Raw genomic sequence first — 14,456 nt, 5'->3', positions numbered from 1 at the left:
ATGGAGGCAGAGAATTCCAACAGTGCAGCATACAGAAACTGAAGGCAGTAGTTGACTTGTTCATGAGCACTTATTATAAACCTCTAGTTTGGCACTTAACACACTCAGAAATAAAAGCGATAATAACACTGACATAGACAATAACTGTAACATACTATAATGCTAGGTATCTACTGTTTCTCTCTCTCTCTCTCTCTCTCTCTCTCTCTCTCTCTCTCACATACACACACACACACAAAAAAAAAAACCCACAAAGTAATTAGCAATATCTCTTCACAAATGAGGAAAATTAGCAAGGATTAGAAAAGTTCAGTAATTACTAGTCACATTAGTCAAGATTTAAACAGAATCTGGACTTGACAGTCCAGGCCTGTTTATGCTTCACAGCTTTGCTATTTAATTATTGTTCACAGGACTCCCTCACAAGGCTACAAGAACCTTGAGAACACTCGGGCATAGTCATCTGGGGGTACCCTGCACCAGAGCAGAGTAACTGACACAGAAAAGATCTCAGGAAAGTGAAAGATGAGTGAATGAACAGCTTCAAGGAGTAGGGCAGTAGGCTCTCCATCTTATGCATCTCCCCCCAAACAGACCTGTTATTATGCCCAACTTTCTCATGGCTCCTTATTATCCATTTGCCAGATTCAATCATTTGGCTCTGAAGTTCTGAGTCCCTCTTCTTAAAACATAATGACTGCTTTAAAAGTCATAGCTACACAAGAGAAATACCCCCAGTGTATTCTTTAAAATACATGCTGAAAGATATTTTTATTTTAATACTATATTAAAAAATTACTTTTAATAAAAATCATATCTCATTAAAGGGCCTGTTCCTTAAGTTTTAGAGAGAACTCAATATATTGAAGTGTTCCTTGTGCCTTGTTTCTCACTTGGGAGAACTGAGTGAATCCACCACTGCAGCTGTGCTCCTGAGAGAATGTTGCCCTTTGAACAGAAGGCAAAGGTACTTCCAGATGAGGAGCACAGGTGATATGAAAGAACTGGGGCAAGGGAAGATGCTTTTGAGATTTATTTATTCAGAATTCTAACTTATACAAATGATTTAAATTACAATCTTTTGATAAAGCTATAATCTAATATTAAATAAACAACTTACCATTTAATAAGGGATCATCATTCTTACACAGGCTCAAAGCCCCCTAATGTAAAACTAAATGAAAACAATCACCTGTGAGGAAGAACTCCCTACAGTGCTAAAACCCAGAGGTATAGAGTGTGTTTTACTATTTTATTACCCCACTTTTCATATGTCCAATCCTAATAAATCTATCCAGAAAAAGCATTAAAATGGATTTTAAATTCAAACACATGAGGTAGGTAGATTGATAAGATGCCTAATAATGCTTATGACTGTGGCCTTTAGCTATTTTTTTTTTTTTTGTAAATTACATACACACCTATATTCCCAGTACTCAGGAGGCTGACGCAGGAGGATCACAAGTATGAGGCTACCCTTGGCATCTTAGCCAGACACTGTCTCCAATTAAAAATATAAAGGGCTTGAGATGTAGCTCAGTGGTAGAGGGCCCCTGGGTTCAATCCCCAGTACCACAATAAATAAATAAAATAAATTACATGCAGACAACTAAAGACATTGATGAAAATATGTACAATTTTTGCCAAAGAACCTGAGGTATACCCTGGTCTTTTCTACTTTTTAGTTGCCTTAAAAATTCTAACTGCAACCTGCTAAAATTGATTTTGTAACCCACTGATGAGTTGTAACTACAGTTTTTTGAAAAACAGTGATTTAAATCATAGAATATAATATATTAAAAGAGCTAGAAAATAATATAAAATTAAATTAAATTATCACCTTTTAAAAACAAACCTGTCCATACAATGGCACAATTTTTTTTTTTTTACTAGTGCACTGTAGTGATACGAACAGCAGCATATAATAGTTGGGTTCATTTGGACAAAATCATATATGCGTAGAATCTGATTTACTCCATTTCAGTCCCTGGAACCCCTAGGCCTTCCCCTGTTTTTCTACTCTACTAATCTTCCTTTCACCTGTTTATTTATTTATTTTTGTGCCGCCAGGGATTGAACCCAGGGCCTTGTGCATTCAAGGCAAGCACTCTACCAACTGAGCTATATATATCCCCACACCATTTATTTATTTTTATTTGGTGCTTTATAGGTATACATAAGGGTGGAATTCACATTGTATATACTGTATGTACGTTTATACGTACACATAATATGTTTTTGTTAAATTCATTACACATTCCCCCCTTCCCATCCCTCCTCTCCCCCTCTCAATCCCCTTCTTCTACTCCACTGGTCTTCCCTACATCTTTATGATATCATATCCCCTCCCCTCTCCTCATTTTGTTCTAGCTTCCTCATAAGAAAGAAAACATTCAATCCTTGATTTTCTGAGTCTGGCTTATTTCACTTAGCATGATGTTCTCCACTTCCATCCATTCACCAGTAAATGCCAGTTTCATTCTTCTTTATGGCTGAGTAAAACTCTATTGTGTATATATACCACATTTTCTTGGTCCATTCATCTATTGATGGGTATCTGGGTTGGGGTTCCATAATTTGGCTATTGTGAATTGTGCTGCCATAAAAACACAAATTTTGTGTTACAACAAAGCAATACTGCAAATTTATTGATCAGCGATAGAATGACTACCTAGCATGCAAGAAGAACTGGGTTCCATCTCCAGCACCACAAAAATAAAACAAAATAAAATAAAAATCAGGATATGCCAAACATTTAAAATGTTAAAGAAAAAATATAAATCTAGATACATAATAATATCTTGATTATGTTTGAAAATATGCACACACATGCATAAACAAAGAAACCCAAGGTCAAAAACTAGAAGTAAATATGGTGAAAGTTAACATTTTACATCTGGGTATCATTCTTAGATGTTCAATACACAGAAAGTTCATGCATTTTTCTATGTGTTTGAAATGTGTTCTTTAAAAATGAAAAGAAACACAATAGGAAAAAGTAAAATATTATCAAGTGGTACTGAGTGTTAGTGGATTTTTAGTTTCTGGGTGATTTGTTTTCCAAACTGCATACAACTCACTGATCTCTTTTTCAGTATGGAGAAAAAGCTTTGTATTTTTAAAAACAAAAATTTTTAAAGGTAGATAAGGTGTGTTTCTCATTGTAAGAAAAAAAAATTAACCCATATTTAATGAACCCCAGAGCACTAGGTTGAGTGTGTTTTTGGTTCCCATACTTCACTTTTAATTTTTCTAAGATTTAGTCAGAGGGCCAAAGTTTAAATGGTATTAAAGAAGTGGGCTCAGTAGCAGAGCACTTGCCTAGCATGTGTGAGGCACTGGGTTTGAACCTTAGCACCACATAAAAATAAACAAATAAAGGCATCCTGTCCATCTCCAACTTTAAAAAAATTAAGAATGATAAAAATTTTTAAAAATAGTGTTAAAGAAGTTATGTTTAAAACACACACACATTTAGCAATTTGATGACGGTAATATTAGTTGTAAAAGAAAAAAATAAACGCTTATGAAAATTGTTTTAAAGCACTATAGTTTGAGAGAGACTAAAAATAGTCTGTATGTCATAGATTTTTATATAAAATTAGCAGGAACACTGAAGGTTAATTTTCATCGACAAAATGACCCAAATTGCATTATTACTGCCATATCTATCCTGAGACTAAATTGTCCTAGACTTGAAACAACTTTTAAGGCCTGAGGTGACCAGCCTTTAGAATCTGGGAGCTATAGCAGGCATTGACATGGCTCCAGGGCCACATGCACATCCCATTCGAATTAAATTCCTGAGGGACAGCATGACCAAGGAATTGCCTCACCAAAGTCCTCCCGAAGCTGCAATTAGGTTTGATAGGCATGTGGCAGAAGACGACAGGTGCCTGGAAAAAGGAAAAAAGAGAAAATAGAATGGGGCTAGGGTATAAGGTTTGTTGAGTCAGGGAAATCAAGACAGGAGCTTTTCAGAATGGTTGCTAATCACTAGTAGTTTACTAAAATATGATTGAAGTAAAAAATATTTAAAATGATATACTAATACTAATTGATCACATTTGCAGTTAGATGTGCCCAGCCACCTTGGAATTGAACGTACCACCAGAAAATAACAACAGCAAAGATTTTCCCCACTGAAATGATAACTGAAGATTTTTTTAAAGTATTAATGGAAAGAAATGAGGCCATTTAAAAAAATAATATATTTATTATACTGAAAACTCTTTAAATGATCACATATAGTGATTTTTATGCACAGACCCCTTTTGTTCACACTTTTAAAAAATCAATTTAGGATTGAGGCAAAGGGGTAGAAAAATTGAGTGTTGGAATACAGGTATCATTACACTGCGCAGACATGCAAGCCTCACACTACCACTCAAGCAGTGACACTGACTTAAGAGCTAATGTGCTGTGAATTACACTTCCCACTACCACAGCCCGTTTGTGCAAAGAATAAATCAACCTGATGTGAATGAGTGTTTCCTAAGCACTGAGTGCTTTTCTGAATGCACAGTCTCAGTTTCAATAGACTCTGTCACTCAAAAGCAACAAAACGGCTCTCAGACTAATTTTGTATCATTTTCTATGGTTTTACTCACTCTTGTAAGTAGTTATGTTTTTATAAAAAGAATGCTTCAAAGTAAGTAATGAGTATTTAGCTCTTGAAGTATTGGTCCTCTTAGCTAATGAAGGGATTCAATTGTACAAAATCTAGAATATTTGTACTTGAACAAATTGAAAAAGACAAAAATGTAGAAGGTCATTCGATTTTCATTTACATAACACATTACTAAGAGACTAAAGCCAAATGCAAAACACACAATAGCAGATGGAAGCCAGCAAAACTCAGCAAGTTGGGGGGAAAAATGATGTTATACTTTACAGAGAAACAGATAATACCTCAAGGGCATGTTAGGGGGAGGGAGGAACAGCAAAGCAAATACAACAGATTTTAGCAGGAAAAGTGTGTTTAAAACATTACTGAAAAAATAAGACATAAAACCATATTACTGCAACATGGTGGTTCGGAAGTGCAAAATTTTTAAGAAAATCTCATTTATTTTTCAAAGTCAACATAATTCAAGATACAGGAGGCCAAGACAAAGGGAACTACAAGGAACAGGAGTGACAGAACAGATAACTTATGTTCTTTTTCCATGTAAAGAGTTTCCAACAGAGAAAAGATCCCATGATTGGCTGCCTAAGTTCAAACCCATTAGCTCTCATAATCACAAATGTTGCCACCCAATTAACATTAAGACCTTATAGATGTCTAAAATAGCCACCAACAGAGGCAATGAAAGAGAAGGATTACTATAATAGAAGCATCTTTCAAATTATGTGTGTCAACAGAAAAACATGATCCAATTTTTTAAAGTTTCATTTACATGGCACTTAATGAACAGGATGGCACCTATTTAATGAGGATATACCAGGAATAAATTACATACAGGTTATCTTAGGAATGTAAGTCTCAAAAAACATTTGCTCTGTTCTGGCAAGTTAAAGAGAGTCTGGGAAGCTCCCTGAGGTAGAATTTCTAATTCAGCACAGTGTCTCCAGTTTTTATGTGTGCCCTCTCATCTGACTGAACAATAATTGTTTGAGGTAACTGTCATCCAGTTTTCTGGTAAGGATACTGAGGATCACAGGGATACTTTTTTTTTCTCCCTATCAGTTACTGTCATCAGATATACTACATATTTATAGAATATAATTTATTTTGATGATTTGTCTTGACTAGAATATGTTACTGCAAGTCTACTTGACTACAGTTGAATTTCCAGTGCTTAAAATGGTGCCTGGCATACAAAGATATTCAATACATTCTTGTTTAATGGATTAATAATATATTCTGCCTGAAAGTATAAAGCTGTATAGCATGGGGTTCAATTTAGATGTCTATCACTGGAGTTCATATTACCCCAAAGTGGAGATAAAGAATACAGCAGAATTAAAATTCAGAGAATAAACAGGAAATATGACTAAAAATTAGGGCTTTAAAAAGTGCCTTAGGCTCAGGATGCTGAGGCAGGAGGATCTCAAGTTTAAAGCCAGACTCAGCAACAGCAAGGTGCTAAGCAACTCAGTCAGACCCTGTCTCTAAGTAAGACACAAAATAGGGCTGAGGATGTGGCTCAGTGGTAGAGTGTCCCTAAGTTCAATCTCTGGTACCCCACGCCCCAAAAGTGCCTTATGGGCAAGGTACATGAAAAAAAAATTAAGTTTATTTCTCTTGAACACTTTCTTGAAATGTCTTTTGATTCCAGGCCTGGTGTATTGAGAGCAAGACCAGCAGAGGGGTCTTCAGGCATGTTCAACAAGTGTCCCGGGCAGCACAGAGCCAGGGCACCAAGGCTCATAAAAAACAAGGCCACGGGAAGTCTTGAATAGCCCCCATTCACACAGATGCTGAGAAAAGTCTGCAGTACAGTGAAAGTGCTGTCCAGGTTAAAAACCAAAACTAAAAAAATAAAAACAAAACCTCACAGACTGTAAGAGTAGCCAGGGTCTAGCCCACAGCCAAGGAATGTTACACTGAACGAGGATCTGCACAGGTCCAGCTTGTTACCCATGGCGCTGTGCCCTTCTGGTGATCTGTGACAGCTGATCCTCTAATATGGCCTACAAATTCACAACTTTAGGGAAGAAGATCATAATTTCTTTGTTCTTTTCTGAGTATCTTGGGTCCTTTTCTTAAAATTGGGCAGAATGTGAATTTCTTTACAGAAATAGTTGAGTGAAGGGCAACTCAGTTAATAGAAATAATTTAAACAGTTTTTATTCCCAGAAATATATTAAAATGAGACACAAAAAAATCTGTATTTGAAACCTAATTACTTATGAGGTTTGACTTTTTGTTCCCATCCTAATAGCTAGATTTTGTCCTAATTAATATTAAAATAGTCTTTAAAAGGCAAAAAAAGAGTAAAGGACACCATTATAGCTACAACATCTAGAAAATGAAAATACTGTTGTCATCATCAAGCTTTGCCTCATTAGGATGCTGTTTCTGAGTTATCCTTCCTGAAAAGTTGTTGGTTTGAGCTGAAAATGATACCCTTTATTTCACTAGAAATGAGAAAAAAGTAATAGAAGGTAACTCACATAATCTACCCCACCTCACAAACAAGGCAATGGAACTTGAGAACATCTACCTGCATATCCTTTTGACTGATTTTTTGATGTAAGGTAATTATGCAATGGGGTGGAGGAATGTAGGAAATAAGCTAATATTTTTACAGTGAGTACCATGAACTACATAGTTCACATACACACCACACACACACTATATCACCTCCAGTTTATAGGTGAGAGTTAATGCTCCGAGACATTAGTTTCTTGTCAAAGGTCAAAAGTAAGTGGGAAGCCAGGCAGTGGGAGTGCATGCCTGTAATCCCAGCTGCTGGGAAGGCTGAGGCAGGAGGATGGCTTGAATCCAGGAGTTTGACGTCAGCCTGGCAACATTAGCGAGATCTTGTCTCAAAAAAAATTTTTTTTAAAGAAATTTTTTTTTAATTAGGAAAAAAAAAAGTGGGAGAGAAAGAATTCAAAATCAGAATGATCTGTGTACAAAGCTGCTACCTTAATTACTAGTTATTTGTTAAAGTTCTTTGGTTCCCAGAGACAAGTAATGCTAAGGCATGGATATGACTCCAGAGTGTAAAGGGAGACAGAATTTAGTAGTAAAACAATCAAGCTAGGTTTTGTTTATAGGTATAGTCTTTAACAATCACTGGAATATCAAGCAAAAATAAAACAGGTATTATGGATAATTTTTAAGCTCTATACCTACCCAATTTTTAAAAAATCCACTATTTACATTTCCTTATTTCTTTCTTTACATTTATTTCACTGTGTTGACCTGTAGCACAACTGATCATATTTCTTTATTTTTTGTTTTTGAGAAAAAGGAAAAAAAGTTTTATTGCCTTGCTAGGAAAGGAGAAACACAGGGGACTCCTTCCCAGAGGCTGTGATTCTGTCCATCAGAAGGAACAGGAGGTTTTTAAAAAGGTGATCAAAGGCGATAGTCCACGTGTTCTCTGTTGGAATTGTCATCCACTTGTTAATTTGAGATATAGTAATTTCTGAGATGTTCTGGTACCATCCCCAAAGTCGAGATTACTGCATTCCTATGGTGGGTGTGTACTCAGGGACAGATAAATCTGCCTAAAATGGGGAAAAAAGGTAATCCTGTTTTCCTTGAGATTGGGGGAAGGGAAATTAGAGAGGAGCAGGGAGAGAGAAAGAGAAAGAAACATATCCATTTTAAAAATAAGTTGCAGTGGCAGAGCAGAAAGGGCTATATTCAAAGCATAAAGTGGACCACTGTTGCACTTCCCAACTGTCAATTTCTGCGTTCCATTGCTATGAAAAAAAATGGGTAATGACATCTCCAAACTGCTTCCTGCTAAAAGAGGTTGAAGTTAGGGGAAGTAACAAAAAGTCCTTGTTCTCTATCAAGTGGGGTGTGGACAGTTAAGGGTATTCAGCATCAGAGCAGTCCAGAGGTCCACAGTGGCAGATGGCAGGTAACTGGACAAGGCATACATAGGGCAGAGATTATGCTAAGACAACAATAAATAAGACAGCAGAGCGTTACTTTTTTTTGGTAAACAATTAGTACAAAAGCAATTAGTATTTTAGCCTGTCTCTGAAAACCATGAAGATAGTAACTCATAATTATGTAGGTGAAAAACAGAGTTTATCAATGTAGGAGGTTAGTAAGATTTGTAGGTCTATGAAATCAGCTCAAATTAACTCAGTACAAACTTGCAACTTTGTGATCATTATTATTAGGCACTCCCACACAAGAATCCTTCCTTTATATCCTCCAGCTTTACTTACTTTTGGAACAGATCAGATTTCTATACTGAAACGTTTCTACCAATCCAAAGGTCATTTTATCACAACAAATAACTAGTAAATAGTCCAAGATCCGAAATCCTGCTCATTGATACAGTAGGAACTCAAACATGACGACTGTGTTCTAGAAATGTAAAAGTGATAAACCCAAATAATATAATACCTGATACTCATTGCAGGCACTACTAAGAACTTTAAAAGATTTGTTTTTTAATTTATTTAAACCCTACACAAGCTTACAAGGTACTTTTATCTTACAGGTATTTTTATCTTAATTCACAGGTGGGGAAACTAAGACCCAAAAAGGCAATAAGTAAGTGGTAGCAACATGATTCTAACCCCAGCATTAGTAAACAACAGCCTACAGTTTTTTCCCCAGTCTCCCTTATAAAAAGTAATCTCAAACTAACAGAAAAATTGCAAGTACATAACAAAGAACTTTTCTCAAAGCATTTAAAAAGCAGTTGCTGATTGGTAGCTCATCACCCTGGAATACTACAGTGTATAAATCCTATAAAAAAGAACATTCTCTTAATAACCATAATACAACCATCAAAAATTAGAAAACTAACTGGAATACCACTACTGTTTAAATCACAGACGTCTTGATATGTTTCACCAATCCCAATAGTATCTTTTATGGTAAGAAGGATCCGTTCAGAATTATACACTGCATTTTGTTGCCATGACTCTCTGGGTCCCTTTAATCAAGAACAGTTTCTTAGTCATCCTTTTAGTTTTGTGGCCTGGACAATTCTGAAGATTACAAGTCACCTATCTTGTAGTAGTTTTCTCATTGAGGGTTTGTCTGACATTTATTTGGTATTGGATTCAGGCTATATATCTTTGGCAGGATGATCACAGAAATGATGTTGTATTCTTCCCATTTCAATTTCAGTTTGTTCCATAACAGCACAATTTCAATCTGACCATTTGAGTAAGGTAAAATCACCTTCAAATATTTTACATTTAAATCAATGCCTAGTGAGTGCTTCTAACTGTTGCATATTATTCAAGAGCTGAAAAGTGCTGTATAATATAAGAAACAAACATAGTCCTCACTGCATACCCTGGTTCCCATTCAATCTGATTTTAAAATATGATATTTTCACTGTGCTAACTATTGCCTACATAAAAATTACAGTAGTTAAAATTTCAGTGTGATCATTTTGCACAATTACTTATCTGAAAAGTCTAACATTCTCATACATCTAAAAAAAAAAAAGCAATTATTCTCTCTCTGCATTTTTCCAAAATGTTCCTTTAATTAACAATAGTGAGATCTAATAATTTCCTACCAAACAGCATAATGGGAGCCATGTATTGCCATATATTTCTAAAATAACCTGTCAGAGAAAAATAATTTATTTTATGAGACTTTAGGGAAGTGGACTGATAGGTTAAGACTTTTGAGAAAGAAATTTCATGAATCAGAAATTTGGTGAACTTCACCAATTCAGAGACCTATTGAGTTCCATTATACAATATCACAATTTAAAATGTTGCTAAAAACATATTTTGTATTAAAAGCAAACTTTCATAATAAAATGCAGCAAAACACTTTTTTTTCAAAAAGATCAGAAAATCAGCCTTATTATTAAGTTGTTATGAGTTTATCTAAATTTTTTTTTAACTTTGTAAGGATTGATCATCTTCTAATTTTCCAGTACTACAGAAAAGATTCACACAAACTGTACTAAGTATTCTTACCTAGGTAAGTAGTAAAAAAAAAAAAAAAAAGAATAACTTCAGTTTGGCATTTATAGAAGAATACATGCAAATAACATGGATTTACTCCCTTTTTTAATATACTGAACTCAGTAGAGGATTCTAAAATTCTACTAAAAATTCTCTTTTTTGGATACGTAATTTTAGTACAACTTATGGTAATTACCATCTCATTTGTTTTATTATGCTGCAAAACAGTTTTCAAAATCCTGGATGTAAGAGGGCTATCAGAATACATGGATTTTGCTTATTATGTTCACCAATAACTGAACAAAATTGGAAACTATTAGAAATGATGGTGGTAGGGGCAACAGATGTTAACACCAAATGGTCGTGTATAAACTAGGTCTGACAGAAAAAAAATTAATCTGGCTGGTTGACGGAGAGCAGTGGTTTTCAACTTGGGGTGATTACCCCCCCACACACACTTATGCTAGGGGACTTTGGTAATGTCTAGAGATATTTGACTATCACAACTTGAGGGGTTAGTACTGATGTCTAGAGGATAGGGGCCAGGGTTGCTGGTTCTGATTATCCTACGACATACCTAGTAGTCCCCTATCACAAAGTGCTAGGGTTGAGAAATCCTGATTTAGAAAATGTGTGTACTTATAAGATTTACCCTGTAGGATTATTATGATGCCTAAAGATAAACATATAGCATACAAAATATTGCTGTGTGTTCAACATGCACTAGTTATTACTATTATCAGAATTACTATTGTTATATATACAGTCAATGATTTTTGACTTTACTAAATGCTAGAATAGATGCAACCCTCTTTTATATAACTGCCACCAGTGCAAAAACATGAATAATTTTGAAGACACTGAACAATAAAGAATTTTTTAAAGGAAATGACAAAAGGCTATTTTAGTCTACACAGACATCATCTTTGTATAAACAAAATTGTACACAATCATTCTGGATTAGGAAAAATTAATTATATGTAGATTAGTAAGAACAACAGAAAAGCATGTATTTTACTTCTTTCTTCCCTAGAATAGTGATTGATTCCCAGGAATATCAATAACAAGGTATATTTAATAGCCACACTTTTAAAAGTCTGAACTATTCTGTTTAAAGCTAAGTACTCCCCTGCTATAATTTTTCTCATATTAGCTAATATGACAGAAATAACAAAACATGGTTAGCCACTGTAATTACATTACAGCCGCCTTTCCTCCTCAAATACCGTATGATTACATTTGTTACTCTTCAGACTCCTTTTTATTATTATACCAATAAAAAGTTTTTTCTGAAAAAGCAAAGTATTTGCCTATAAAAAGATTATTGGCACCACTCAATAGGATAGCATTAACATTTTCTCCCCAGTTTCTGAAAATACCAAAGATTCTCAAATTAAGAGCCCTTCAATGTAATTCATGAAATCCTGATGCAAAATATCAGCTTAGACATAAATGAATTTTACTGAAAAAAGACTTTTAGAAAAAAAAATCACTGCACATTTTAAAATGTATTTTTTCTATTCTTTTTCTCAGAAAAAGCTTATGACTTTAAAAGACTGGAGAATTTAAGCAAACACTAAGTGGTTTTAGAAATGTAGTTTCCATGGCAACCAACATGGTCTTCTTTATATAGCATTATAAACAGATGGTAAAGAGTGGTCATGTTTGTTTCTTTGCCAGTATATCAATAAAACTGCTGCAATACTGTATTGAATATACTTAAACTATTTAATAAAATGTAATATACTAATCACAAGATGTAGTAATTCAAATGAATATAATTAACTAGTATCTGGTGTTTTTATTCCTCTCTTTTAATAAACACATGAAGATCTTGAACAGTGAAGTCACTATATTCCACAGAGTCAACAGTCTTCCTTGGCACAATGTTGTATGGTTGTACAAATGTTTTCTCGGCACTTGCCATGCAGGGCATACAACCACAAATATGAATCTGATGAGGAACAAATAATGGACTGAGATAATAAAATTGGAATCGTGTCCAAAATTATATTCTTTTGCCATTTTTTCTTACAGAAAATGAGAAATTAAGAAACATGAAGAGTCTCCTTACAATAAATGATAGATTGTAAAGCAAATTGTAAACTGTTTAAAAATCAGATTCCATTCCATGTATATAGTAGTGGCTTTTAAAAATACAGGTGTTCTGAATTCCACTGTGGTAAGTTGCTAGGTACTACTTATTAGAAAACCAAAGCAGCCAAAAAACTACAAATGTGATTAATCTTGTAGTAAAAGTTTGAACGGGCAATTTCTGCATGTATTATCAACCCATTATAAGCAGTGACCCTGTATCAATAAGGAAATCAGTTCCAAGGAACTAGCCATGAATCTAAGGCTCCACCAGGGCACCAGGAAATCTTATTAAGCTCAGTTGAGAGGCCCTGATGTATTTTCCAAGCAACGTTGAAGAATGCTTACCTCTGAAAAATTCAGTACAATACTGATTATTTTTAATTATATAAATAGCCATTTTTAATACAATTACAATATTTGGTAAATAGTACTTTTAATATTTTGTTTTTTTTTTAAGTTGTAGTTGGACACAATGCCTTTATTTATTTTTATGTGGTGCTGAGGCTCAAGCCCAGCACCCCGCACATGCTAGATGGGCACTCTACCACTGAGTCACAATTTACCCAGCCCCTGGTAAATTGTACTTTGAAATTCTCCCTCCTTTAAAATTCTACTCAGGTAAAAATCTTTAAATTTGCTGATTTGTACCACTTATACATTCTTCCTATACTTCTTACACAAAATTAAGTTCATTAGAAGTGAGGTATTTCACGGTTCAGGACAATCCATGTTGACAATTCAGAAAAGAAGTGCGTATATTTATAAAAGTAAATTTAGATGATGGGACGTATATTATGGCTCAACTAAAAAATTTTTTTTTCAATTAAAAGATTTCATTTAGATACTGTTCTAGGTTTACATTTGACTCGGAAAAGGGAAAATGTTTTCTAAATTATCCTAGATAAACTATTATGCCATAATGTAAATTTAGAAATTATTAAAGCCTAGGAAAGCATCTCCTTTTTCATGTGGGGCTACACCATCTCCCATCCTCGAGCTCATCCACCCAACAAACATGCCTACCTCCAGTGAGTGATCACTGCCTCAGTGGCTGCAAACTTTCGAAGCCCTTTTCACAGGGTCTTCAGTTTGCCTCCTTCTGTGGAACTCTCAGTATGGAACACTATTTAGAAACTAATTGCTCTTGTTTAGCTTAACTTCTTCTAAGAGGTGCCTATCTAAGAGTGGTTCTCAGCAAAACAGAACCACTCAAAGAGCAGTAAATATAACAATACATTCCCAACTTATGCCAGTTTAGCCAGAATCTCTGGTGGTAGGGCCCAAGCACGTGTATTTTAAAAATACTCTTCAGGAGCTGAGGATGTAGCTCAGTGGTAGGTCCCTGCCTAGGATGCACAAGGCCCTGGGTTCAATCCCCAGCACAGGCAGAGGAAAGGTTCCTCAGATAATTCTAAGATGCTGCCACAAAACAAAAAACAAAACACCCGAGACTGTGGCCCATGTTTCTCTTTACCCCTAAATGAGCAAGGGATTGCAAATCACCGCTCCAACTCTACAGGACACAGCATTCAGTGTTTCATTAGAGAGAGGCATAAGACTGAAGAAACAGATATTGTTATGCTGAATTATTCGGTATGATAAAAAAAATTATAAAAGGGTTCAACAAAATATAGTACAGAGATGTGAAAGAACTTTCCCCCTGAACTATTCCAAATGGTAATGTTCCTGTTAGCAATATTGTCACCGCCAAGAAGATTTGTGAATAGTAATTTATTTTCATTCCTTTCAGGATACACTCATAGTATGTCAGCTGGTTATGA

General features: G+C 35.0%; 1 protein-coding gene across 2 annotated transcripts in view; it reads right to left on the bottom strand.

Moving 5' to 3' along the window:
- Positions 1–14,456, bottom strand: part of Pdss2 (decaprenyl diphosphate synthase subunit 2) — a 260,626-nt gene that overhangs the window by 161,608 nt on the left and 84,562 nt on the right. Inside the window, exon 2 of one of the 2 annotated variants that reach the window (XM_078019537.1) lies at positions 3,837–3,896. The exons of the other annotated variant lie outside the window; for it this stretch is intronic. Coding sequence (XP_077875663.1) covers positions 3,837–3,896 — 60 coding nt within the window. The remainder of the gene's footprint in view (positions 1–3,836; positions 3,897–14,456) is intronic. 2 annotated transcript variants of the gene reach the window in all.

This window comes from Ictidomys tridecemlineatus, chromosome 8, assembly GCF_052094955.1.
Source record: "Ictidomys tridecemlineatus isolate mIctTri1 chromosome 8, mIctTri1.hap1, whole genome shotgun sequence".
Lineage (NCBI taxonomy): Eukaryota > Metazoa > Chordata > Mammalia > Rodentia > Sciuridae > Ictidomys > Ictidomys tridecemlineatus.
Note: the sequence above shows the minus strand (reverse complement) of the source record. Positions and strands in the feature narration are given on the sequence as shown.